The 27207-nt window shown below is 49.6% G+C and overlaps 2 protein-coding genes across 2 annotated transcripts in view; both read right to left on the bottom strand.

The window, feature by feature from the left end:
* Positions 1 to 7507, bottom strand: part of sin3b (SIN3 transcription regulator family member B) — a 53771-nt gene extending 46264 nt beyond the window's left edge. Inside the window, exon 1 of the mRNA XM_055658449.1 lies at positions 7394 to 7507. The gene's annotated coding sequence lies outside the window, so the exon portion shown is untranslated. The remainder of the gene's footprint in view (positions 1 to 7393) is intronic.
* Positions 7508 to 15283: 7776 nt separating this feature from the next.
* LOC129711072 (ubiquitin-conjugating enzyme E2 R2-like) lies at positions 15284 to 24383 on the bottom strand. Its single transcript, XM_055658445.1, has 5 exons — positions 23934 to 24383; positions 19725 to 19811; positions 17599 to 17696; positions 17295 to 17429; positions 15284 to 15922 (listed from the first exon to the last, which is right to left on the bottom strand). Exons 1-5 carry the CDS (start codon positions 24108 to 24110, stop codon positions 15703 to 15705), a joined length of 717 nt encoding a protein of 238 aa, XP_055514420.1. The 5' UTR covers positions 24111 to 24383; the 3' UTR covers positions 15284 to 15702.
* Between the last annotated feature and the right edge of the window lie 2824 nt (positions 24384 to 27207).

The raw sequence follows: 27207 nt of genomic DNA, 5'->3' as shown, positions 1-27207 counted from the left end.
CTGTTAGAATCAGAAACAACACACTCTTTACGATAGTACAATACTTTTACTTTAGAGATACAGCGGGGTGGAAGATTGCAACCTTCACGTGGTCCGCCCTGTTTGGACTAATGCAATCTACTAGACGTGCACAAACGGAAGATCAAATAGAACAAGTTGTCCAACAACTTTAGGCTGTGCACGCCACACAAAAGAAGGAGAGATACAGCGTGGAAACAGGCCCTTCGGCCCACTGAGTCCGCCAGCGCCCACCAGCGATCACCCCATGCACTAGCATCATCCTACACACTAGAGACAACTCACAATTTACAGAAGACAAATGTGGGAGAAAATCCATGCGGTCACGGGGGGAATGTACAAACGCATAGACAGCACCCAGAGTCAGGATAGAACCCGGGTCTCCGATGCTGTGAGGCAGCAACTTTACTGTTGCACCACTGTGCCGCCCTGACTCCTTGCTGGCTCCAGGCGTTTGTCCGAGCCACTGCACAACTGGATCATAACTTCCTCTTATATTCCAAACTGAAGTTCAGTAGTTCTGGAATAGCTGCAGGGAGCACTCTACAGCATTGCAACTTGCCTGATGCCACCCCGAGACCACTTGGCAAGTTCCCTACTGACTTACTAGAACAGTTGCTACACTCTACCAGTCATTCAGATCCCAACAATCTATTGTCCCATTGCAACCCCAACACTTCACCACAGTCCCTTTAACTACATATCAACACAAGTAGCCATGTTTGTATACACACGTAGGAATAAGGAACTGCAGATGTTGGTTTCAAAAAATAAAAAACGGAGTAACTCAGCAGGTTAGGCAGCATCTCAGAAGAACGTGGATCAGTGATATTTTGGCTTGGGATCTGACTGATTGTGGGGGAGGAGGGAAGAAAACTGGGATCAGGAGAGGCTGGGCAAAGCATAGCAGGTAATAAATGGACACAGACGAGGGGGTTATTGATAGCGAGATAAAAGCAGATGGTGTGAGAAAGACTGGTTGAAGAATTGTAAATTGTGAAGCCAGAGGAAGGAATATAGGAGATGGGGAAAGGGGGTAAAAGGGTGGGAGACCAGGTAGGGGCGGGGGGGGGGGGCAAGAATGTGGTGGAGGTGGTGGGGGTTGTTGGAGGTTGCCCAAAATTGGAGAATTCAATGTTCATTCCACTTGGGTAGCTTACAATGGAATGGTATGAATATTGAATTCTCCAAATTTAGGTAACCTCTAACAAGTCCCCCCCCCCCCCTCCACCTGCAATCAGTCTGAGGATGGGCCCCGCCCTGAAGCGTCACCGAACCATGTTCCCCAGAGATGTTGCCCGACCCATTGAGTTCCCCCAGCACTTTGTGTCCTTTTGTGTGTGTTTGAATAGTTCAATTAATTCTCCCATTACTTTCCAGAAGTGGTAATTGTGCAGTGAGCTTCCAACGGAGCCCATCCAAGGGGCGCATAGAAACATAGAAAATAGGCGCAGGAGTAGGCCATTCGGCCCTTCGAGCCTGCACCGCCATTCAATATGATCATGGCTGATCATCCGACTCAGTAACCTGTACCTGCCTTCTCTCCATGCCCCCCTGATCCCTTTAGCCACAAGAGCCACATCTAACTCCCTCTTAAATATAGCCAATGAACTGGCTTCAACTACATTCTGAGGCAGAGAATTCCAGAGATTCACCACTCTCTGTGTAAAAAATGTTTTTCTCGATGGGGAAACATTGCCTTGTCACGATGCCTTGGGACACAATCGAAGATTGGACGCAAAAAATGCTGGAGTAACTGAGCGGGACGCTCAGTTACTCCAGCATTTTTTGTGTCCAATCTTCGAAGAACTGCTGGCTTACACCAAAGAGTGCTGGAGGAACTCTGGCTTACACACAGAGTGCTGGAGTAACTCAGCAGGCCAGGCAGCATCTCTCCCCGGACCCCACCCAAAACATCGCCTATCCATGTTCTCCAGTATCCTGTACCTGCCTTTTCTCCATATCCCCTGATCACTTTACCCACAAGGGCCACATCTAACTCCCTCTTAAATATAGCCAATGAACTGCGGCCTCAACTACCTTCTGTGGCAGAGAATTCCACAGATTCACCACTCTCTGTGTGAAAAATGTTTTTCTCATCTCGGACCTAAAAGATTTCCCCCTTATCCTTAAACTGTGACCCCTTGTTCTGGACTTCCCCAACATCGGGAACAATCTTCCTGCATCTAGCCTGTCCAACCCCTTAAGGATCTTTGTACAAGTAGCTGTAGGATCTTTGGGCACCACTTCACACTTCCCTCACTCAGCTCCCATTAGCGAACCTCAGGATTACTCCACAGTCAAAATATATTTGTGGAACAATCTTCATACAAATCACATTGACCACATTTTAAAGTTTGCCACTGTAGCTGGTGGCTCAGTCACAGTGTGACGCCTCCGCCAGTTACATCAGCACGTGTGTAAAACGACTGGGGACTTGAAAGCCGTATCGCATTTTTAATTATTGATGTGCTTGTGTTTCCCCGCAGTCGTTTAAGCAGCTCAGACATTCATTTCACTCAGATCTGACTAAGGAACCAAACCTCGGTTTCCTGTCCAACAGACCACAACCAGTGTAGATTGGGGACAAATCAATCCTCGACAACAATCCTCAACACTGGTGTTCTGCAAGAATGTGTTCCCAGCCCACGTCTTTACTCCTCATGCACCCATGACTGCGCAGCCAAGTACAAGTCCAATCGGATATCAAATAATGACGAGACGGAGTACAGGAAGGAGACTGAAAACCTCATAACTTGGTGGCAAAACAACAGCCTTTCTCTCAAAGGTAGACAAAAATGCTGGAGAAATTCAGCGGATGAGGCAGGATCTATGGAACGAAGGAAAAAAGGTGACGTTTCGGGTCGTCTCGACTAGAAACGTCGCCTTTTTCCTTCACTCCATAGATGCTGCCTCACCCGCTGAGTTTCGCCAGCATTTTGGTCTACCTTTGGTTGTTCCAGCATCTGCAGTTCCTTCTTAAGCCTTTCTCTCAATGTCAGCAAGGAAGATAGTGATCGACTTTAGGATGCGCCAAAGCAAAGATGGTTGAAAGGTTCAAGTTCCAAGGAGTAAATGTCACAAACAACTTGTCCTGGACTAGCCATAGAGAAACAATGGTCAAGCACACCAACGCCTCTACATCCTTAGAAGGCTTTGGACGTTCGGCATGCCCCCAACAACACTCACCAACCTCTACAGATGCGCCGTGAAAAGCATTTTATCAGGATGCATCACAGCATGGTTTGGGAACAACTCTATCGAAGACCGCAAGAAATTGCAGAGAATTGTGGACGCAGCCCAGACCATCACACAAACCAACCTTCTTTCCATTGACCCCATCTACACGTCACGCTGCCTCGGCAAGGTCACCAGCATAATCGCCCCTCTTCTTCCCTCTCCCATCAGACAAGAGGTACAGTTATCAGGCGACTGAACCATCCTATCACCAACTATAGAGCAGTCTTGAGCTACCATCTACCTTATTGGAGTCCCTCGGACTATCTTTAATCGGACTTTAACTTGCACAAAGCTTTCTTCCCTTTACCCTGTATCTGTACACTGTGGGATGGCAATTTGTAATCGTGTAAAGTCTTTCCAGTGACTGGAGAGCACGCAACAAAAAGGTTTTCACTGTACCTCAGTACACGTGACAATAATCTAAACTAAACTAATTAAAGCTCCAATCCCAATCAGGAGCCTTCTCTCAGTCGGGGTGTAGACAGGCTAGACCCACATAGTCTGTTACCTGGAGTATTAAGAACCAGAGGACATGGGTTTACGGTGAGAGAGGAAAATTTAATAGGAACCTAATGGACAAGTTCTTCCACACAGAGGGTAGTGGGTATATGGAACAAGCTGCCAGAGGAGGTAGTTGAGGTAGGTACTACAACAACATTCAATAGACATTTGGACAAGTACATGGATAGTAAAGGTTTAGAAGGATATGTGCCAAACATGGGCGGGTGGGACTTGTGTAGATGGGGCATCGCCATCAGCTTGGGCAAGGTGGGGAGAAGGGCCTGTTTCCGTGCTGTATGACTCTGTGTATAGTTCAGTGTCATTTTTCTATAACATTCGGTGAACAGTGGTGCGGCTGGTACAGCTGCTGCTTCGCAGCTCTAGAGACCCGAGTTCAATCGTGACTTGTCTGTGTGGAGTTTCCACATTCTCCCTGTGACCCCTACAGTGTTCCTCCCACATCCCAAAATCATGTGGGTTTGCAGGTTAATTGGCCTCTGCAGATTGCCCCTAGTCTGCCCCTAGTCAGTGCGGACTGGGTCGGCCTGTTTCCATGCTGCATCTTTCAATCAATCGATCATAAATCAGGAGAAATGGTCACTATCATCACATAATGGGGTATCGTGGTCAGCATGGGCAAGTTGGGCCAAAGGGCCTGTTTCCATGTTGCACGACTTTCACTATGACTATCACTAAAATCCTTCATTGCTAAACTCATTTTCAGGTATATTAATAAAACCGCATGTGCAGGAAGGAACTGCAGATCCTGGCTTATACCAAAGATAGACATAAAGTGCTGGAGTAACTGAGCGGGTCAGGCAGTATCTCGGGAGAATAAAGGTTGGGTGACATTTCAGGAAGGATTTCAACCAGAAACATCACCGATTCCTTTTCTCCAGAGATGCTGCCTGACTCGCTGAGATGCTACAGCAATTTACATCTATCTTAATAAAACTGCATCTCATTACCGATTGTAGCTGTTGTGCCTACAATGATGTGCTACGCTTATTCTTTCAGCGATAACCAACAGTGCAAAGTTTAGCCACCCAGTCACAACGCAGGTATCACCCAGCAGAACATCACGATGAACATTAACAAGACCTTAAGCGGTCTGCAGACAATCTACAACAGTCAAACAAGTTTCTTTGGATTTGGATTAAAATAGCATTCTTCCAAGCAAACAGGAACAAAGAACTGCAGAATGTTGGTTTATGCCAAAGCTAGACACAAAGTGCTGGAGTAACTCAGTGGGTCAGGCAACATCTCTGAAGAAAAAGGGTTTCGTGTCAGGATTCTGAAGAAGTGTCCCAACCTGAAGTGTCACCTACCTATTTTCTCCAGAGTTACTCCAGCATCTTGTGTGTTATATCTTGAATATATATATACATCGAGTCTCATACTCATACCACTGTTTAAGAAGGAACTGGAAAATCAAAGGTAGACAAAATGCTGGAGAAACTCAGTGGGTGAGGCAGCATCTATAGATGCTGCCTCACCCGCTGAGTTTCTCCAGCATTTTGTCTACCTTCTACATTGTTCATTTCATTCTCAGCAATTGGTGAGTATGGACTACAGCAGAAATTAGAGCTGATACACTAATATTCAGAATCAGAACTGCAAGAAGTTCTCTTAATCCAGTTCAACCACTAAAACTTTTAGACGGGGCACAAAAAAAATCAATTCCAGAGATTCCACATCAGCGCTCCTGGCTGAAAACGATCAATTAAACAATTGCTCTCGGATCAATGACAGGCTGCTTAAATGACAGCAGCTCACATGGCATGCCGTTCCTGATTTAGTCAGCATGTGCTACCGAGAATATGATTCTCAGAACCGACCATTACATTTGCAGATTTGCACAAGAGAATGAGCAAGTCATGAAACCAAGTCAGAACCGAGAGGTTTTTAAACCAAGGAGTAGGGAGAGAGAGAAAAGGGAAGTGAGGCTGAGGGAGGGAAGAGATGGCTCAGTGGAAAAGAATATTCAGATCGCAGAAGGTGGGCAAGAAGATTGGGAGATGGCATCAGATGGGGAGAGAGTTTGGTCAACATGGCGTGGTCAGAGATCAGGGTGGGAAGGTGTAGTGGGCAACGCATTGCTAGTGTGTGGACCTGATTTCCCATCTACCTTTGAACTATCTTTGAACGAACATTGAAGATGTAACATCGAATGGACTTCAACGTTATATCTTGAACTAAATGTCGTATCTTTTATCTGCGCTCTGTGGATGCTCGATTGTATTCACATACAACCCTTTCTTTGACTGGTTACCATGCAAACAAAGGCTTTGCACGATTCCTCGGTACATGTGATATTAATAAACTAAATATTGGCATGGACGGGCAGAAACTAGGTTCGGGCGGAGAGGCAAAGACTCGATCGACAAGGAGGGGAGAGACTGGGGCTGACGGCGAAGAGAGAGATCAGGGTCAGCGGGTGGGATGGGAGCGAGATATATCGTTGTTCATTGGAAAGGGGAGAGATTAGAGTCGACTGGGAGGGTGAGAGATTTTGGTTAACCAGAGGGAGATTGAATAGTCAGTGGCTGGGGTGGGGGGAGAGAGAGAGAGAGAGAGAGAGATTGGGGTCCATGAGAAGGGGAGAGATGGCGGTCCACGGGGAGGGGGGGAGAGAGATTGGGGACCACTGGAAAGGGGAGGTAGACAAAAGTGCTGGAGAAACTCAGCGGGTGCAGCAGCATCTAAGGAAATATTTCCTTTGCTCCTTAGATGCTGCTGCACCCGCTGAGTTTCTCCAGCACTTTTGTCTACCTTCGATTTTCCAGCATCTGCAGTTCCTTCTTAAACACCACGGGAAAGGGGAGTGACTGTGGTCGATGGGATGGGGGGGGTTTGGGGTGAAGTGGAGGGAGGGGGAGAGATTGGGGTGAAACGGAGAGAGATTGGGGTAAAGTGCAGAAAGGGAGAGAGATTGGGGTGAAACGGAGAGAGATTGGGGTAAAGTGCAGAAAGGGAGAGAGATTGGGGTCTAAGTGGAGAGAGATTGGGGTGAAGTGCAGAGATAGGGGGAGATTGGGGTGAAGGGGAGATAGGGAGAGAGTGGGGTGAAGGGGGGAGAAAGGGAGAGGTGGGGGTGAAGTGGAGATGAGGAGAGATTGGGGTGAAGTGGAGAGATAGGGAGAGATTGGGGTGAAGTGGAGATAAGGAGAGATTGGGGTGAAGTGGAGAGATAGGGAGAGATTGGGGTGAAGTGGAGATAGGGAGAGATTGGGGTGAAGTGGAGAGATAGGGAGAGAGATTGGGGTGAAGGGGAGAGATAGGGGGAGATTGGGGTGAAGGGGAGAGAGATTGTGGTCTAAGTGGAAAAAGATTGGGGTAAAGTGGAGAGAGGGGAGATGTATGGATCAGATGGGGTGGAGAGCGTCAAACGGGGGAGACTGGAGGGGAGGAGGGGACGGAGGAGACTGGAGGGGGGGGGAAGACGAGCGTCGAGGGGAGGGGAAGATTGGCGTGAGCGGAGAGAGAGCGGGGCCGATGGAGGGGAGAGTGAGGGCAGTCGGCTCGGCTCGGCCCGGGTCGGGAGGTGTTCGTGCGGGGAGACGACGGTGTTACTCCCACTCCCTCCCACACACACCGCCCCGGCCCCGCTCTCTCCCCCCGGGCCCGGTCTCACCCGCCGCCGCCGCCGCCGCCGCTCCCTCCGGCCGGGGAACCCACGCTCCGTCTCTCGGTTCCGGCTCCTCGGCCCCGGCGGCGCCCCGCTTCCGGTCCCAGTCCCACCGCCTAACCCTTCCGCGGGCCCGGCCTGCCGCCAGCCAATCGGAGGGCGGCAGTGGCCGGTGCCCAGCGGACCGGGGTCCGGGCGGCGGCTGACAGGTCGCCGCCGCCGAGGGTTCCGGAGACTGTGGCTTGAGGGCCACAGAGTTGAGCCGGCACAACCAAACATAGAAACGTAGAAAATAGGTGCAGGAGTAGAGGCCATTCGGCCCTTCGAGCCTGCACCGCCATTCAATATGATCATGGCTGATCATCCAACTCAGTATCCTGTACCTGCCTTCTCTCCATACCCCCTGATCCCTTTAGCCACAAGGGCCACATCTAACTCCCTCTTAAATATAGCCAATGAACTGGCCTCAACTACCTTCTGTGGCAGAGAATTCCACAGATTCACCACTCTCTGTGTGAAAAAAGTTCTTCTCATCTCGGTTTTAAAGGATTTCCCCCTTATCCTTAAACTATGACCCCTTGTCCTGGACTTCCCCAACATCGGGAACAATCTTCCTGCATCTAGCCTGTCCAACCCCTTAAGAATTTTGTAAGTTTCTATAAGATCCCCTCTCAATCTCCTAAACCTAAAAGATTCATTCACACACACCCCCACACACACACACCCCCACACACACCCAAAGATACTAGAGGCTCCTCTAGTATCTTTGTACACAACCACCGGGGCTGGGGCCCTCTGCACTGACCCCCCTCTCTCTGCTGCATCTCGGAACTAGAAGCAGGGGCTCTGTCTTTAAGAAGGAACTGCAGATGCTGGAAAATCGAAGGTAGACAAAAGTGCTGGAGAAACTCAGCGGGTGAGGCAGCATCTATGGAGCGAAGGAAATAGGCAACGTTTCGAGATGAAACGTTGCCTATTTCCTTCGCTCCTTAGGTGCTGCTGCACCCGCTGGGTTTCTCCAGCACTTTTGTCTATCTTAGAAGCAGGGCTCGCCTATCCCACTGTGGAGTAAGGTCATGTCCCATCAGCACATGTCCCGCCCCATCCCCATCCATCCAAGGGATGCCTCAAAAAAGGCATCAAGGACCCACACCACCTCTCATTTCACTCCTATCGCCGGGAAGAAGCTGCAAGAGCCTGAACAAGCTTCAAGAATAGCATTATAGAAACATAGAAAATAAGTGCAGGAGAAGGCCATTTGGCCCTTCGAGCCAGCACTGTGATCATGGCTGATCGTCCTCTATCAATAACCCGTGCCTGCCTTCTCCCCATATCCCTTGACTCCACTAGCCCCTAGAGCTCTATCTAACTCTCTCTTAAATCCATCCAGTAACTTGGCCTCCACTGCCCTCTGTGGCAGGGAATTCCATAAAGTCACAACTCTCTGGGTGAAAACGTTTTTCTCACCTCAGTCTTAAATGACCTCAGTTTATTCTAAGACTGTGGCCCCTGGTTCTGGACTTGCCCAACATTGGGAACATTTTTCCTGCATCTAGCCGACAAATCGTCTGGCTCTTGAACTCCATACAACAATAACCGCCACAATGGATTTTCTTATTGCACCAGTGTTATCCTTATCATTATTTTTTTTGTCTCTGTGTTTTGTGTTTACAAGCCTGTTGTGCTGCTGCTGCAGGTAAGGATTTTATCGTTCCCTTTTGTCAGGAAACACTATTGATCCACTCCACCCTGAACAGATTAGGCATCAAAGCGTCTGGGCACAGAAATCCAAATATTCACGCCCTTCTGTGTCGAGATTTCGTGCTTTATTTCAGTCCCACGCAGATAAAGCATAGATTTAGTTTAGAGAGGTAGAGATGCAGCGTGGAAACAAGGCCACCTCCGGCCCACTGAGTCCATGCCGACCAACGATGTTGTCCCAGTTTCGCACCCTATACATTGGCGAAGCATTTAATGGAAACCTACAAGTCCACACATCTTTGGAGCATGGGAGGCAACGCACACGGTCACGGGGAGAACGTATAAACTCTGTACAGACAGCGTCCAAGGGGCAGAATCGAACCCGGGTCTCTGGCGCTGTAAGGCAGCAATTCTACCGCCGCACCACCCAATGGCAGGCCAACTGGAGTCACCGAGTCCCACTCCCATCAGCTTGCTCTGGCTGTTAAATCACTTGTAACTCTGGCCCCAGCCAGCAGTGGTCAGCAATTAAGTTTATTTTTAAGTAGAAACTACTACACAGACACACACAGTTCAAGCTAGGAAGCTTTCTGCAAAAAGCTATTGATTCATTTTAAACCTTTGAGATAGATTGATGCATATAGGTGGAAGCTTATGATTTGTCCAGTGGAATGTCATGCATCCCCTGCCACCTGTGCCCAGGTTCTCCTCGTCCGTCATCCTTTGCTCCTGAATCAGCTCACATTCCAGTCTCACTCCCTGGGGAAGCTACAATGGCTTCTTCTCCCAGGATTTTAAACAAGACCCCAACGCATCGTTTGCTATGTCGCTCGTCGTTTGCTATGTCGCTCTTCAAGGGAGATGCTAAATGCATTTCGTTGTCTCTGTACTGTACACTGACAATGACAATTAAAATTGAATCTGAATCTGAATCTGAACGCAGGGCCGGATTTACTTAGGGGGATTGGGAGGGGCCTCACAAGTGGAACAGCTTAGGGCCTCTCTTCATCTAGATCCAGCCCTGCCCCAATGGCAGATGAAGGCTCGCTCTTCTCTCACACAAATATACAAGATTTCACTTCACTGCAAAGCAGCAGAATTGCCCCAGTACCCCACGGCTAGTATTTATCATTCAGCCTACATCAAAAGGCAGCCACACTTTGTGAAACACCGGCAGCTAGAGAGAATTCCATTGGGGAATTACAGTTTCCACTTACTCTACACCTCTGCCCCCATCAATCCTACTCAAAGATTTAAAATGAATCAAATGAATTTTTTTTGGCAGATAGATTTCTACCTTCTACATGTCTGTGCAGCAGTTTCTACTTTTTGAAATATTCTGAAAAAAGATTTCGACCCAAAACGTCACCTATCCAGGTTCTCCAGGGATGTTGTCTAACCTGCTGAGTTTATATATTAACCAGCACGTGCAATTTTTTTTCTACTTAAAAATAACTGTAATTGACTTTGAAAGACAGCTAGACATTGCGACATTAAAGGCACCATATTAATTCAAGTTTTTTTCTCAAAACACCGAAGATCTGTCTTTACTCCTTATTCTTGGCTTTCCCGACCAGCAGAAACAGCAGTGCTGTTAATCGACACAAAATGCTGGTGTAACTCAGCGGGACAGGCAGCATCTCAGACCGAAGGATCTCGACCCGAAACGTCACCCGTTCCTTCTCTCCGGAGATGCTGCCTGTCCCGCTGAGTTACTCCAGCATTTTGTGTCTATATCTTCAGTTTAAACCAGCATCTGCAGTTCCTTCCTACACATAGCGGAACTGTTAGTTCCCCTTTAAACATCTAAATCCAGCGATTCAAACTCATTCCTTGCATAGTAATCACCCAATTCTTACCAGTCCAAATACCATTCCAATAAATCTACACGACGCATCCTCCAGGGTCAGAATATCTTTGTGTGTTGCCTAGCACTGTTGACTGCGGTCCAATCAAACTATAGATGCAGCTTGTAGTAAAGAAGAAACTGCAGATGTTGGTTCATACCAAAAATAGGCACAATGCTGGAGTAACTCAGCCGGTCAGGCAGCATCAGTGGAGAAAATGGATAGGTGATGTTTTGGGTCGGGACCCATTTCGACATGAGACATCACCTATCCATTTTCTCCAGAGATGCTGCCTGACCCGATGAGTTTCTCCAACACTTTGTGTCTGTCTCTACATGTAGCATATCTTTGTACGTCAGTTCTGCAGATTCAGTTTCACTTGTATATACACACGCTAGCCTCTGTTAGCCTTTACTTATATCAATGTAGTCACTCGACACTACAATGGTAGAACATTTAGAAGGAATTCTAGATCCTGATTGAATCATCTTAACACCAATCCATACCCAAATACATATTTCTGAACGTCCTCTGTCTTTTTAAATCTCTTTCGCAAATTAATCGGGATTGCAGTGTTTGGAAGGCAAAACTGGTCAACAGAGTTTGTTCAACATTTGGGGAAGTTGTGGTGAAGTGTAATTGAAAAGCATCCGCCCGAGAGAGTAACTGAAGGGGGGGGGGGGGGGGGGGGGGGGGGGGGGGGGGGGGGGGGAAGAAGAGAAAGAATGCATTACCCTGAGAAAGTAAGACAATTTGCTGGAGGAACTCAGCAGGTCAGGCATCATCTGTGGAGGGAATGGACAGGCACCGTTTCATCTTCAGACTGATACATACTTTTTCTCTGGAGTATTGGTGACTTAGGAATGTTTTTTTTTTAAAGTATACAAAATAATGAGCTATGGATAAAGTGAACATAGTCTCTCCCCACCCCCTTCCCCCTCCATAATTGTGGATTGCAAAACTAGAGAGGATTAAGTTGAGAGAAGAGATTTAAGAGTAACCTCAGGGGAAACATTCTTCTTGAAACAGAGTCCTGACCGAAAATGTCACCTGTCCGCTCTCTCAACAGATGTTCCTCCAGCGCTTTGTGTTTTTGCTCAAGATTCAGCATCTGCCGATCCCTGTGCCTCCAACCTCAATGGACTACACCAGTGATTCCCAACCTGGGCCCATATGGCCCATGGCAAATTTCAGGGGGGCCACAGAAAAAAATTGGGATGTAGGGGGCCACAGGTTCAATGAAGGGGGCCACAGAGCTACCACCGTGTTGCCTCCAAAATGTCAGTTCTAATAAATTTAAATGCATGTAGTTGAAATATTTTTGATGTGTGTGGAATAGAATAAAAGAGAATATATGTGCAATTAATAGACACTAATATTTTTATGGAAGGTATTATAATATTGAAGTACTTTTTTTCGCTAATAATGTCAGGGTGGGGGGGCCCACAGAAAAATTAAAAGATCCCAAGGGGGCCATGAGCTAAAAAAGGTTGGGAACCATTGGACTACACCATGGAAGCAGCTTCTAGCCCACGCTGCTTTCAGACCCGGGGGTGAGGGGAGGTTAGAAACGGTTTCGTAGCGACACAAACACTCACCGTGTCCTGAAAAGTTATTTTATTAGATTTAGAAACAATGAAATAAAAAGGCTCAAAACCAAACTCGGGGGGGGGGGGGGGGGGGGTCACTTCTGGCTCCTGCCAGCGAAACGGACAGACGGACGGATAGATGTAGCAACAGTGAGCCGAGGTCAGGGGGGAGTAGCGGTGGCTCCGGACATTGCAGGTCGAGGGCAGGGAGTGCGTCCAGTCACTCACAACTCACACACACAATGATCAGCAGCAGCAGCAGCAGCAACAGCGTTGGCATCTGCTTGCAAGCGAGAAGAGAGGACCGCACATCAGCAGGTCTCCCTCCCCGACCACCCAGAGAAGGTGGAGGTCCGAATGCTGAAATGACGGGCGACGATTCAGACTCAGGAAAGCGAAACCCGGCCTCCTGAAGTGAGGAAAGTTCAATCAAACATGAAACTCGCACAGTCTCGCCAGGTGGGAGAGGGGTGGGAGATGGAGACCACCAGCTCTACATTGTATCACCAGTTCTACACTCGCTCAGTTCTCCCCTTGTACGCGTTGGCCAGGCCGCGACCCACCCCTGAGCCGGAGCACCCGGACGGCCCACGGCCAGTCGTGTCCAGTCCAACCCAGACCACATACACACACACGTCCGTCCGCTGAACCGGGCAGTGCCCGAAATCCCAGCAGGGGGCACAGTTGGGTTGAGGAACCTTCACGCACCAGGTGAGACGGGGCCAGGACTGAAAGTTCCTCCACACTCAGCATGGAGTTATAACCAACACTCTCTCGGTCCCCACCCCTTTTGTCACACACCCCCTCCTCTAGCACTCTGACCACGTCAGGCATCAGCAGCTATTTCAGGACACCCGGCCTCCAACAGCAAAGGGAGTCTGCCCCACTTCGAACCACAATCTCCCAGGAATTGGTTACAGGTGCCCCCCCCCCCGTCCAGGTCAGAGCCACTACCCCACATTTGAGGTCAGTCTGTGCACGGTTGCACAATGCTCCCCGCTGCCAGGAGGTGAAGCCACGGCCCAGTACAACCTCACGCTTGCAACTCAAACCCAGAAGGAAGGGAGCCTTCGGTTGCCGTTGCTCGGGCTTATTTATCCCAGCTCCAACCCTCACCCCCTAAGCCTTGGACAAACCATGCGCCGATATCTTTACTGGAGCGAGAGACTGCATGTTATGTGACAAAGGATCACACGCCAGATTTCTGTACCTGTCACGGCGAGCTGGGAGAATCTCTCAGTTCTGCATGTTAAGGCATTAAAAAAAACCCTTCCCCCAACCTCTCCTCCTTCTTGAATCTCAAACTTTTATTAGTCTGGTGGGGGGTCAACAGGGGGCAGGGACAGTCACCAACTTCACCCCCTTTTCTTCCCCTGCTGCAACCATTTTTTTACGCCGCCCAGATCATCATCGTAGAAAAGTTAATGGTGGAGGGGTGAGGTTGGTCTCAGATCAGAATGAAGGAGGTGCTCACCCTAATCCCACCACTGGCTGTGTGCCCCCCCCCCCCCCCCCCCCACCCCGGGTCAAGTATACATGTAAGCATTGTGTGCGACGTGGGGGGCAGAAATGTAATGTAAATGTAAGTCAATGTAAAACAGTTTCTCCAAAAAGATAAGCGGAAAATGGCAAAAAATAAAAAACTATCCAATGTAGACGCGTTACATTTAGCCCCCAGCTAAATCCCTTCGTCGGTAGACAAAAGTGCTGGAGAAACTCAGCGGGTGCAGTAGCATCTATGGAGCGAAGGAAATAGGCAACGTTTCGGGCTTGGCCCGAAACGTTGCCTATTTCCTTCGCTCCATAGATGCTGCTGCACCCGCTGAGTTTCTCCAGCACTTTTGTCTACCTTCGATTTTCCAGCATCTGCAGTTCCTTCTTAAACACTAAATCCCATTCGGGATTCGGTTCGGATCAGACCCGAGACCAAAGATCCTATAGATCTTTGCCTGTGACGGAAAGGCATTCCCAGCTACCCAGTGAAGTGGGGGGGGAAAGAGGATAAGTCAACTTCAATCCCACCTATGGAATCAGCGCTGTCTGGAGCAGAGGGCCTGAGAGGGGGAGGGAAGTGGGAGGAAGATAGAGACAATGGAAACGACAGGGCAATGGCAGAGGGAGCAGGGAAAAATCGTGCTCAATCATCAGATGGCGAAGATTCCCCACTGAGAACAGATATGGTGGGATGGGAAAAGTCAGCAGTCTTCACTGTGTAGGAAGGGAACTGCAGATGCCGGTTTCCACCGAAGATAAGACACAAAGTGCTGGAGTAACTCAGCAGGATCAGGCAGCATCTGTGGAGAACAGGAATAAGTGACGTTCCAGATCGGGTCTCATCCTCGGATGAGATTGAAACGTCATCTATTCTATTCCTCCAGGGGTGCTGCCTGGCCCGGCGCTGAGTTACTCCAGGGCTTTGCGTCTGTCTCCGTTTTCCTCCCCGACCTCATCTCTCCAACCTCAACCTCCCCCAATCTCATCTTCTGCCAACCCCTCAGGAGAGGCGGCTAGAGGTAAACTAGCCGAGTCGGGGACCACGGGGGGAAAAAGGCCGAGTGGCCTGTTCTGGGATCCCAGCTCGAAGGGTCCACAAGTTACAGACACATCAGGGGTTGGGTTTGGGAGAAGCAGGACAAGATGGCAATAAATATCCGAACTCCACCGGAGATCAGCGCTGTTCCCCCCCCCATCCCGCCCACCCCCCCCCCCCCCCCCCACAAGATAACATACATGGATAAGAAAGGGCTTGGCAAGTAGCTAGAAAGTATCACCAGAGACAATCTTTATCAGCATATTACATGGGGCGATGCCACACCACCCCATAAATGTTTCACCATCAGACTTAAGAAACAAGGACAAGAATACAAGCACCCTCCCTCACACACACACACGCGTGCGCACGCACACGCGCACAAGCACACACACACACACCCCTCCCGGCCACAGGCTCACAGCGGGAAGAGTTTTGTTGCGGAAGAGCAGTGTCTATGCGACTCGGTGCCAAATATTTTACCGGGGAGGGGCTGGGCGAGGGTCGCACTCGGGAGGAGCGGTGGGTGGGGGAGGGGGGGTGTCGGGTCCCAGAGCCAGGGCAGCCCAGCGTTGGGAATGGTGGGGGGGGTGGGGAGGGCAAGAGTCAGGGGTCGGCCGGTCATCACCCCCCCTCCCGGGGCATTGGTCACGACTCCTCGTTGCCCGAGTCGTCCTCGTCGTCGAGGAAGTCCCCGTCTCCGTCCTCCTCCTCCTCGTCCATGTCGTCGTCGTACAGGTCGTCGTACAGCAGGTCCGAGCTGTTGTCGTGCGGGGGCGCCCGCGTCTTCACGCAGTACTCCGCCAGCGTTGTCGGCACCTTCACCCCGTCCTTGTCTGCCTCCGCCTTGGTGGCCAGGACCTGCTTCCTGAGGGAGGGAGGGAGGTACAGCAGAAATATTACACCCATTACCCCTCCCCCCCAAAGTCAACCCCCCCCCCCGAAATATTACACCCATTACCCCTACCCCCCTGAAATATTACATCCATTGCCCCTCCCCCCCCAGACAGAGGGGGGGTGGGGGGAGGGGAATGGGTTGGGACCTGCTTCCTGAGGGAGGGGGACATGGATGTCAGGACCCTAACCCCCTCCCTCCAAGGAATGTACAGCAGAAATATTACACCCATTGCCCCTCCCCCCAACCCAACCCCCCCCCCCGCCGAAATATTACAAATTTACATCCATTGAGGGGGGGGGATGGACACCCAGGACCCCTGGCAGAAAATTACATCCATGCCCATCCCCCCAACCCAACATCCATTACACCCATTACCCCTTCCTCCAACCCAACCCATCGAAAAATTAAATCCATTGAGGGGGGGGGGAATCGTCCCCCCCTGGCAGAAATATTACATCCATTGCCCCTCCCCCCCCCCCCCCCCGGTCAGAGGGGGGGATGGATGGGACCTGGCAGGGGGAATGGATGTCAGGAAATGCAGGTACATTTCCTCCCCCCCCAAAAATATTACATCCATTGCCCCTCCCCCCCACCCCCCCTCGGTCAGAGGGGGGGTGGGGGGAGGGGGAATGGATTACACCCATTCCCCCTCCCCACCCCTCCCGAAAAATATTACCCATTCCCCCTCCCCACCCCTTCCCAACCAACCCCCCCCCCCCCCCCGAAATATTGCATCCATCCAAGGGTTTGGACACGCTAGAGGCAGGAAACATGTTCCCGATGTTGGGGGGAGTCCAGAACCAGGGGCCACAGTTTAAGAATAAGGAGCAAGCCATTTAGAACGGAGACGAGGAAACACATTTTCTCACAGAGAGTGGTGAGTCTGTGGAATTCTGCCTCCACCGCCCTCTGAGGCAGAGAATTAGATATACTTCAAAATGTACATTATTTCGTTAAAATAGCCCTCATGAGTTACTAATGTTTTAATTGTGGCCGTCAGTCGGGGGAGGATTATTTTGTTGAATTTTCTTTTACTCTTTGGTATTTTAAATACGTTCATTTTAAGATTAAAAAAGACAAACAAAAACATATTAATGAAAATTATTTCGGTCTCCGAATCAGCTTCAGTCGGTCCTGCTCACTCTGCAATCCTCACTGACCCGGTGGCCACAGCACACCAACCAGGCCGGGGCGGCGCGCTCGTTTGGAACTCGTCGAAACTCCACGCAGACAGCACCCGAGGTCGGGATCGAACCTGCGCCTCCGGAGCTGTGAGGAAGCAGCTCCACCAGCTGTGCCGCCGTCTCTCTTTCCCCCTTTAATACACAAAAGCAGCACTCACCTAATAATCTCTGCATATTCTCTATCCTTTCCTTTACTATCTCTCCATTTCCTGAACATCACCGAGGCGTCCACGTTGGCAGGGGAAAAGGTGTTTGGCTCGTTTAACAGGGAGATGACGCTGAGGAGAATCGTCCTGCATCGGAAAATCGTGGGGGCAGTTACAAGACAGGCAAGGCACGTGCAACACACACAGAAATGGCAACACACACAGGGGGGGGAGGGGGGGGGGGAGCAAACAAACAAACCACAGGTTGGAGATAGAAGGTCGAATTATAACCTCGGTGCCACCCAATGTCCTGTACCTGACGTTCTGTGTGGGGTTCCATCTCTCAGAGGGTAGTTCCCCGCTTTGGGGGTCATCGATGGGCGGATGCAGAATCGAAATGCACACGTCCCCATTCTGGAGGAAAAAAGGAGCAACGTTGCATTGTTGAAAGATGAACAAAGAGCGGCAGCACGTGCTGCTTCGTGTATTAAAGGGGAAAGGGAAATGGTGGCACAGCGGTAGAGTTGCTGCACTGGAGACCCGGGTTCAATCCTGACTACGGGCGCTGTCTGTACGGAGTTTGTACTCTCTCTCCCCCTGACCTGCGTGGGGTTTCTCCGGGATCGATCTGTGGTTTCCTCTAAAAAGGTTCAGGTTTGTAGGTAAATTGGCTGGGTAATAATTATAGACCAAGTATATATACACACACACACACACACACGAGCGTATACTATAGAGCTGGTGTACGGGTATCACTGGCCGGCACGGACTCTGTACGTTCTCCCCGTGATCTGCGTGGGTTTTCTTTGAGATCTTCCGTTTTCTCCCACACTCCAAAGACGTATACGGGCTTGTAGGTTAATTGGCTTGGCTTGGGTTTGTGTACTTTGTATAAGCCCAAATTGTCCCCAGTATTAGTAGGATAGTGTTAATATGCGGGGATCGTTGGCGGGTGCGGACTCGGTGTGCCGAAGGATCTGTTTCCGGTGTATCCCTAAACTAAACAAAATGTTCCAAGATGGCGAGATGTTCTAAGATGGCGCCCATCCATCCACGGGCAACTTAGTTTACAGATACAGCACACAAACAAGCCCTTTGGTCCACTGAGTCAACATCCAGTGAATTGGCCTCCACTGCCTTCTGTGGCAGGGAATTCAACAGATTCACAACTCTCTGGGTGTAAAAGGTATTTCCTCATCTTAGTCCTAAATGGCCGACCCCTTATTCTTAAACTGTGACCCCTGGTTCTGTACTTCCCCCAACATCAGGAACATTTTTCCTGCATCTAGCCCGTCTAATCCCTTGAGAATTTCATATGTTCCTCTGAGGTCACCTCTCATCCTTCTAAATTCCAGTGAATACGAGCCCACTCGATCCATTTCGATGAGCCAGGAAGTGGCGTGTGGACTATGGAGAGGTGAAAGGTTGATGTGCAAAAGGAATCAGGTAGATTTGGGAGAAAGAGACTGGAGGGGGGGGGGGGGAGAAGATTCACCAGGATAGAGACGGCAGGAACTGAAGATGCTGGAAACATGTGGTAGAACACACAGTGGTAGAGTAACTCAGCAAGTCAGACGGCATCACTTGAGAACATGTACGGGCAACATATTGGGTCAGGACCCCTCTTCAGACGGAAAGAGATTGGGGGTGGGGGGGGGAGGGAGAATTTGAGAAAGAATTTACACAAAGAGTGGGGAATCTCTGGAATTCTCTGCCACAGAATATAGTTGAGGCCAGTTCATTGGCTACATTTAAGAGGGAGTTAGATGTGGTCCTTGTGGCTAAAGGGACCAGGGAGTATGGAGAGAAGGCAGGGATGGGATACTGAGTTGGATGATCAGCCATGATCATATGGAATGGCGGTGCAGGCTCGAAGGGCTGAATGGCCTACTCCTGCACCTATTTTCTATGTTTTTATGTTTCATCCAATTGTTGGAATCTGGAATATACTCGCTCAGAGTTGCAGCAGCAGGAAATCTCATAACATTAAAACACACACATTTAAGTGAGTACTAAATGTCATTGCAAAATGGCTATGGGCCAATTGTGGGAAATGGCATTAGTGCGATTAGGTACTGGAGCAAATAATAAACATTCTGTAGTAGGAACTCAGTGGTTCAGGCTATAACTTTGGAGGGACCTGTATAAGAGGACATTTCAGGTTGAGACCAGAAACATTGACTATCCATTCCCTCCACAGACGCTGCCTGACCATCTTGAGTTTCACCAGCATTTAAAAAAAAAATTTTTAAACTCAAGATTCCAGCATCTGCAGTCTCTTGCCTCGCACAAACATTGCAGTGGACCGAAAGGCCTGTCTCTGTGCCTCACGATTCTGACTGCTCTCGCCATGACCTCGGGTCGACTTGCTCGATCCACGACCACCTCCATCCCAGTGGCCCCCCCTCCCCCGATTTGTGCATGCGCACCCCTCAATCTTACCTCGTAGATATTCGGATGCCACATCTTGGTGAGGAAGCGGAATGATGGCGGAGAGTAGGGATAATCAATGGGGAACATCAGCTGAGCCTGGAGGTGAAGAAGCAGACAGTCAGAGGGCTGTGATCAGAAGCCCCACATGAAAACCCGTCACCGCGGCCCTCATCCCACAGTGCCCTTCCTCGAATGACTCACATTTGTTGCCAACGTTCATGCATGATGTCTACGTTGGAGGACACCAGACATCATGGCCTAAAATGGTGGATGCACATCGCTGTGTTGGAAGGAACTGCAGATGCTGGTTTAAACCGAAGATAAACACAAATTGCTGGAGTAACTAACTCAGCGGGACAGCATCTCTGGAGAGAAGGAAAGGGTGACGTTTCGGGTCAAGACCAACACCACTATGGTATTGGCATGGCAGTACCAAAACCCATCGAGGTGGGTAGTCAAATTGGAGAGCAGCAAGCCCCTGTCTTGTCGCCCTCTCCCCTGATGCTCAATCTGAAGAAGGATCACCTATTCCTTTTCTCCAGAGGCTGCCTGACCCGCTGAGTTACTCCAATCTTTTTGTGTCTATCCCGTTTCCAGCCTAACGCCACTCACAGTCGAGCTGATCAATACCACATTGATGCTAGTGTGAATGACTACATGCCAGCTGGCTAAACCCAAGCAGTTTACCCGTAGGATAGGCAAGGTATTGCAACACTCGCAGTTTTTCTGTGCTATCCATTTTCAACTCAATTTAGAATTGACTCTAGCATGAGCACTATCCCGCAAACCAGAGACGATTTACAATTAACGGAAGATAATCAATCTGCAAACCTTTGGGATCTGGGAGGAAACCGGAGCACCCGACGTAAATCCATGGGGTCACGGAGAGAACGTAGAAACTCTGTATAGACAATGGCCGTTTTCAGCATCGAACCCAGGTCTCTGGCGCTATGAAGCAACAGATCTACCGCTGCATCACCCATCGAGAGGGGGAAATTATTATTTTTTAAATATTCACTTACACCCTCAACCTGCCACTAAAACAGATTATGGCTTAAGTCTACAGGGTGACGCCATCTACAAGCATATTGTCACTGCATTGCACATTCACCTCACTGTGGGAAGTACGGAGTTTTCGCAGTGCAGTCTTCTGCGTTTTTTCCCCCACAGAGACCGCTCCCTGGTCAATTCGTCCCTTCCCACCCAAACCACCCCCTCACCTGGCACTTTCCCTCGCAACCGCAGGAAATGCTACACTTGTCGCTTAACACCTCCGCACAGTTCGCATTAACCAACCTGATCTCCCGGTGGTTCAGCACTTCAACTCCCCCTTCCCATTCCGAATCCGACCTCTCTGCCCTGGGCCTCCTCCACGGCCAGAGTGAGTCCCACCGCAAACTGGAGCAGCACCGCCTCATATTTCGCTTGGGTAGTTTACACCCCAGCAGTATGAACATTGACTTCTCCAATTTCAGGTAGTCCTGGCTTTCTCCCTCCTTCCCCTCCCCAGCTCTCCCACAGCCCACTGTCCCCTCCTCTTCCTTTCTTCTTCCCCCCCCCCACCCCTACATTAGTCTGAAGAAGGATCTCGACCCAAAACGTCACCTATTCCTTCGCTTCATCGATGCTGCCTCACTCGCTGAGTTTCTCCAGCATTTCCGTCCACATGGGAAGTATGGATGTCATTTGCGATACTGGATCATGCAAGCATTCCTCATGGGCTCACCCTGGCTGGGCACCAACAGCCTGCAGCTCAGCGCCAGACTCATCACCCCACGGTGCAGTAAATATTTCATGTGCAACGTTCCCAGACCAGCTACAGCAGCAAATCTCACTAAAGTTTTGTAGGTTAATTTTTAGCTGGTGGGACACACCAAACTAAACATTCAGCGAGCCCAAGACAACAACAACTTGCCATGTGTATCTATGGGCTGGTAGAGGTGCTGCCTCACAGTGCCAGAGGCCAGAGTTTGATCCTGACCTCAGGTGCTGTCTGTATGGAGTTTGCACGCTCCCCCTGTGGGTTTCACACGTCAGAGAAGCAGAAGCCCTTTTGGCGCAGTGTCTGCTCTGCCAATCAGTCACGGCTGACCTATCTTTCCCTCTCAACCCCATTCTCCTGTCTTCTCCCGATAACTCTTGACACCCGTACTAATCAAGAATCTGTCAACATCAGCCTTATGTCCTCCGCAGCTGTCTGTGGCAATAAATTCAACAGACTACAGAAAATACAGAAACCTTCTTTCTATACGTACATCCTCTTATTCTGAGGCTGTGTCCTTTAGTTTCCTCTCTGGTTCCCTCCCACAAAGAAAGTGGGATAACAGAGCTAGTTTGAACAGGTGATCCGATGGTCAGCGTGGACTCGGTGAGCAGATGGGCCTGTTTCAAAATTATATCTTATATTTATAAACTACTGAGGAAACGTAGCTCAGTAGACAGTCAGAACAACTCCAATGGCCTTCAATACTTGCAACCATGACCCTGTCCTCATATCCACTCGGATGTATCAGAATGAGGTCCATAACCCATTACAGGTCAATGAATGGAATGGAGCCTGGGTCTAAAAATACTGCCCAACACAAGGAACTCATTCAAGAGCCTTTTGGCAAGCCTGCCTTGAATTCACCAACCCCAGAGGATGCCGTCTCAAAATAGATCAGAAACAAAACATGGATGATGTGGCGACGAAATGCATTAGTAGCATATTCTATTCCTCCGCTGCTCTCAAGTGAGAGTCAAAGCCAGGGTCAAACAACAGGGACCATATCGCCAAATCATAACCTTGATACAAACACAGTGGAGATAGCTTTGAAATAAACTTCCTTTCCAAAAGGATACACAGTGGCTTACAAAACTCGACTTAAGAATGTTGCTCAGCAAGAAGCAGTACAAAACCTCTCAGCAACTCCACAGGAGTATTAGCAATCAGAAATGCACACCAGACTATTCATTGAAATCCAGATCAAATGGTCAAAAGACTTGTTAAATCAAAGCCTTAATCAAATAAGATTGAGGGAGGAAACACCTCCCCTTAAAGTTTAAACACAGTTGCCAATGGTAACAATATTGAAGTCAAGGGCATTCAAGACCAGAATCAGAAGTAAGGAAAACTTTACACAGTAAAAGCGAGTGTCCAGAATTGACAACAAACCGTCATCAGAATGTTAGCAAATATTCACCCTGCCACTACTATTGCCAGGGTCTCCAATATAAGGTGTGCAGGAAGGAACTGCAGATGCTGATTTACACCGAAGATTATAGAAACATAGAAAATAGGTGCAGGAGGAGGCCATTCGGCCCTTTGAGCCAGCAATGCCATTCATGGCTGATCGTCCCCAATCAATAACCCGTGCCTGCCTTCTCCCCATATCCCTTGATTCCACCAGCCCCTAGATCAACACAAAATGTTGGAGTTACTCCAGCATTTTGTGTCTACCTCCAACACAAGGGGCTGCCCATTTCTGATTCTGATCTCATTTCAGTTCATTTCAGATTGCCTCCAGTCTCGGTTGTCAATTGCCAAACATAGCTAATCCATCCACAGGCGATTTGACACCAACACTACAGCCCTAGAATTATACCCACATCAGGCTTTATAGTAACTACCCATCCAAACTGTAAAACCTCTCTCCTATAGTTATGGGGCATTAACCACAGAAAAAACCTTCCCCTGAGAAAAAAATGTCACCGTGCAGTGGCATATGTTACAAAGTAAAGCACTATTGACTATTACTGTTTGATTACTATTGATCAGTGTCAGGGGTTATGGCGAGAGGGCAGGAGAATGGGGTTGAGGGGGAGAGTTAGATCAGCCATGATTGAATGGCGGAGTAGTGCTGATGGGCCGAATGGTCTAATTCTACTATCACTTATGAACTTACTGAAGCAAAAATAGCCGTAGGATGAAGAGCAATCCTCCATTCCCACAATGTAAACAACAGTCCATCAGAGTTCCTAGTGGCATCCAACCATGCAGGGACTAGGAAAACCAGCAAGGAAAGAGAAAACGAGGATAGTCCTTACCTTCTGGGGAAATAACTAAACTAGTTATTACTAAACTAGGAAATACCTAATCCCCGCTCCTATAGACTGGGACAAAGTTCTCGCCTCCCCGAGGCTTTTCCCCTCACCACACCCGCCCCTTCCCCCAGTCCAGCGCCCACAGTCCACACACTCCTGTTGGGATCCGTGCCGGACTTTCACCCGCGGCCTTACCTTGAAGTAGCCCCCCTCGTAATGCGTGTTGGGCGGCCCGAAGATCGCCACCTCCCAGTTGTACAAGTCGGATTCATCGACTAGGGTGATGCGGAACCCCTCCACTGGCTCCTCCTGCAGGCTCTTCAGCTCCAACATCAGCGCCTTTTGGGAGCTGCTGGTCTGCTGGTGAGCCATGACCGCCCGGCGCCCTGCTCCCGGCTGCTGGCGCCGCCGCCGGGGAGAGGGAGGGAAGGAAGGTGGAAAGAGGCCGCGGTCGCTGAGAAGAGACGGGGCCGCAGCCAGGGGGGAGGGGTAGAGGGGAGCTCTGATGGTGGGCCTTGCAGCCCCGGCGTGGAGAGAGCGTGTATGCGTGTGTGTGCGGGCCGCTGATCAGGCGCTGTCCGCCCGCCCCGCTGCCGAGTGTCGCTGCGGTCGCTGCCCCTCCGTCCGTCCTCCCACCCGGCCGCCCGGGTGCACAATGCCCCCGTGACCCCGCCCGCGGCCAATCGGCGAGCGGCAGCCAAGTATCAAATCATAATGCGGGCCAATCACCGCCGCCCGCGGCCCGCGGCCAATCAGCGGGCGGAACAACAACTGTATCCAGTCGGAAGTGGCTGGCGGGGCGTCCAATCGCAGCGCGGCTGGCGGGGCGTCCAATCACGGCGGAGGCGGGCAGATCCAATCACAGCGCGGCTGGAGCGGTGGCCAATCGCAGCACGGCTGGCAGATCCAATCACAGCGCGGCTGGAGCGGTGGCCAATCGCAGCACGGCTGGCAGATCCAATTACAGTGCCCGCCTCGTCCCCCCACCCAATCAGTTGGCGGCCCGCCGCCCCGGCCCCCAATCAACGTCGGCGTCCCAGTGACGACACCGGGGGCGGTGGGGCGTGGGTCATTCTGGGAGATGTAGTTTCATGCTGGAGAGAGCGGAATGTGGAATGTGTAGTGCAGGAAGGTCACTGCAGATGGACACAAGGTGCTGGAGTAACTCGGCTGGACAGACATCTCTGGAGCTAAGATACAGGACAAAATCGAAACCATTCAATTTACATTACGGAATCAAGTCTCCCCAACTAGAATGATCAATAAATGCGGGCAGCACGGTGGTGCAGCTGCAGGTAGAACTGCTGCCTTACAGCGCCAGCGATCCGGGTTCGATTCTGACCACGGGTGCTGTCTGCGCGGAGTTTGTACGTTCTTCCCCGTGGGTCTTCCCCAGGTGCTCCGTTTTCCCCCACACTACAAAGAGTAGGAAAGAAACTGCAGATGCTGGTTTAAATCACAGGTAGACACAAAATGACATTGGTAAAATTCGGCCCTAGTGTGTGGGATTGTGCTAGTGTTCACTGGACGGCCTGGACTCGGTGGGCCAAAGGGCCTGTTTCCACACTGTGTCTAAACTAAAACCAAAACTCAAGCTGCAGCTTGTTCATGCATGTGAGGTAATGGACTTTATACCGAACCTCTGTAAACATATTTCTACAAACCTGTGTAAACTGCATAACAGTTTATCATATGCACCGTCAGTAATCCCTGCACATCAATTAGTTTCTGAGTGGCGGAATAGACTTAGGCCGAATGTCATAATTCTATATTGATCTATATTTCTAAGACATAGACTAGTAACACTGGGGAAGTACGGCAGTATATATTTTTTCTTAATCCTCCAAATTTACCAGCAGAGTAAGAGAACCAATGTCTCCTCCCAGGTAATATCTCAACTACTGCATCCTAAATGACACTTAGTAAGTTCCATGGGTAGTCATGAGGTCGTAAGGGATAGGAGTAGAATTAGGCCATTTGGCTCATCAAGTCTACTCCGCCATTCAATCATGGATGATCTATCTCTCCCTCCAAATCCCATTCTCCTGCCTTCTCCACATAAACTCTGCACATCAGCGCCTCTACTTCCTGAGAAGATTACAGAAAGTCGGTATGCAAAGGAGAACTCTAACTTCTACAGGTGCACAGTAGAGAGCATGCTGACCGGTTGCATCGTGGCTTGGTTCGGCAACTTGAGCGCCCAGGAGCGGAAAATACTACAAAAAGTAGTAAACACTGCCCGGCTACATCATCGGCCTTCTTTCCATCTATCGCAGCCGCTGCCACAAAAAGGCTGGCAGCATCATCAAGGACCCACACCATCCTGGCCACACACTCATCTCCCCGCTACCTTCAGGTAGAAGGTACAGGAGCCTGAAGATTGCAACGTCCAGATTCAGGAATAGCTTCTTCCCCACAGCCAACAGGCTATTAAACACAAATGAAACAAAACTCTGAACATTAATAGACCATTATCTGTTTATTTGCACTTTATCTGTTTATTTATTGATGTGTGTATATATTTACACAATGGTATATGGACACACTGATCTGTTCTATATTCATGCTTACTATATTCTGTTGTGCTGAAGCAAAAGCAAGAATTTCATTGTCCTATCTGGGACATGACAATAAACTCTCTTGACTCTAATCAAAAATCTATCTATTTCTGCCTTAACAATATCCATTGACTTGGCCTCTGCGACTTCTGTGGCCAAGAAAGGTAGTCCAAGTTGCTAGCACACCTGAAACAAGATTCTTTGAGCAGACGCTATACTGACAAGAAATTACCAACAGAGGAAACATTCAACAGAGGAAAGAATTCAACAATGTTGTGGAAGCCTCCTTCAAAAAGTGTAACTGATTCATAGGAATCCCTGGTTCACAACTGCTCGAAATGGAGAAGGCACATTCAGGATGGTATTGAGAACCCGGAGTCTCTTCAAATGGAGCACACAGTGGAAGGAGCAAACCAGATCCCACATTGAACCAAACGATAATGGACCTTCTGGTCTTATTGTGACAGAGTTTGTAAGTCCTGCATTAGTCTCCTTCACCACCTAAGAATACATGGGTATGGAATGGAAGAAAATGATCCTCAAACCCCAAGAGGATTAATATAGTACGGTATGTTCATAGGTTATAGGAGCAGAATTAGGCCATTCAGCCCATCGTGTCCACTACGCCATTCAATCATGGCTGATCTATCTATTCCTGTCAACCCCATTCTCCTGCCTTCTCCCCATAACCCGACACCCGTACTGATCAAGAATCTGTTAATCTGTGCTTTAAAAATACCCAATGACTTGGCCTCCACAGACGTCTGTGGCAATGAATTCCAGATTTGCCACCCTCTGACTATAAAAATTCCTCATCTCTTTCTAAAGGTACATTCCTTTATTCTGAGGCTATGCCCTCTGGTCCTAGACTCTCCGTTCGTGTCGAAGTCAGACTTAAGTCAGTCTGAAGA

The sequence above is a fragment of the Leucoraja erinacea genome, chromosome 29 (genome assembly GCF_028641065.1).
Source record: "Leucoraja erinacea ecotype New England chromosome 29, Leri_hhj_1, whole genome shotgun sequence".
In the NCBI taxonomy this organism is placed as follows: Eukaryota; Metazoa; Chordata; class Chondrichthyes; order Rajiformes; family Rajidae; genus Leucoraja; species Leucoraja erinaceus.
Note: the sequence above shows the minus strand (reverse complement) of the source record. Positions and strands in the feature narration are given on the sequence as shown.

Coding starts and splice junctions, on each gene's coding strand:
- LOC129711072 (XM_055658445.1), bottom strand. CDS start 24,110: ATGGCTCACCAGCAGACCAGCAGCTCCCAAAAGGCGCTGATGTTGGAG. Junction 17,430..17,598: donor AACCCCACACAGAACGTCAG/GTACAGGACATT, acceptor TTTCCGATGCAG/GACGATTCTCCTCAGCGTCA. Junction 15,923..17,294: donor GAATATGCAGAGATTATTAG/GTGAGTGCTGCT, acceptor TCCCTCCCTCAG/GAAGCAGGTCCTGGCCACCA.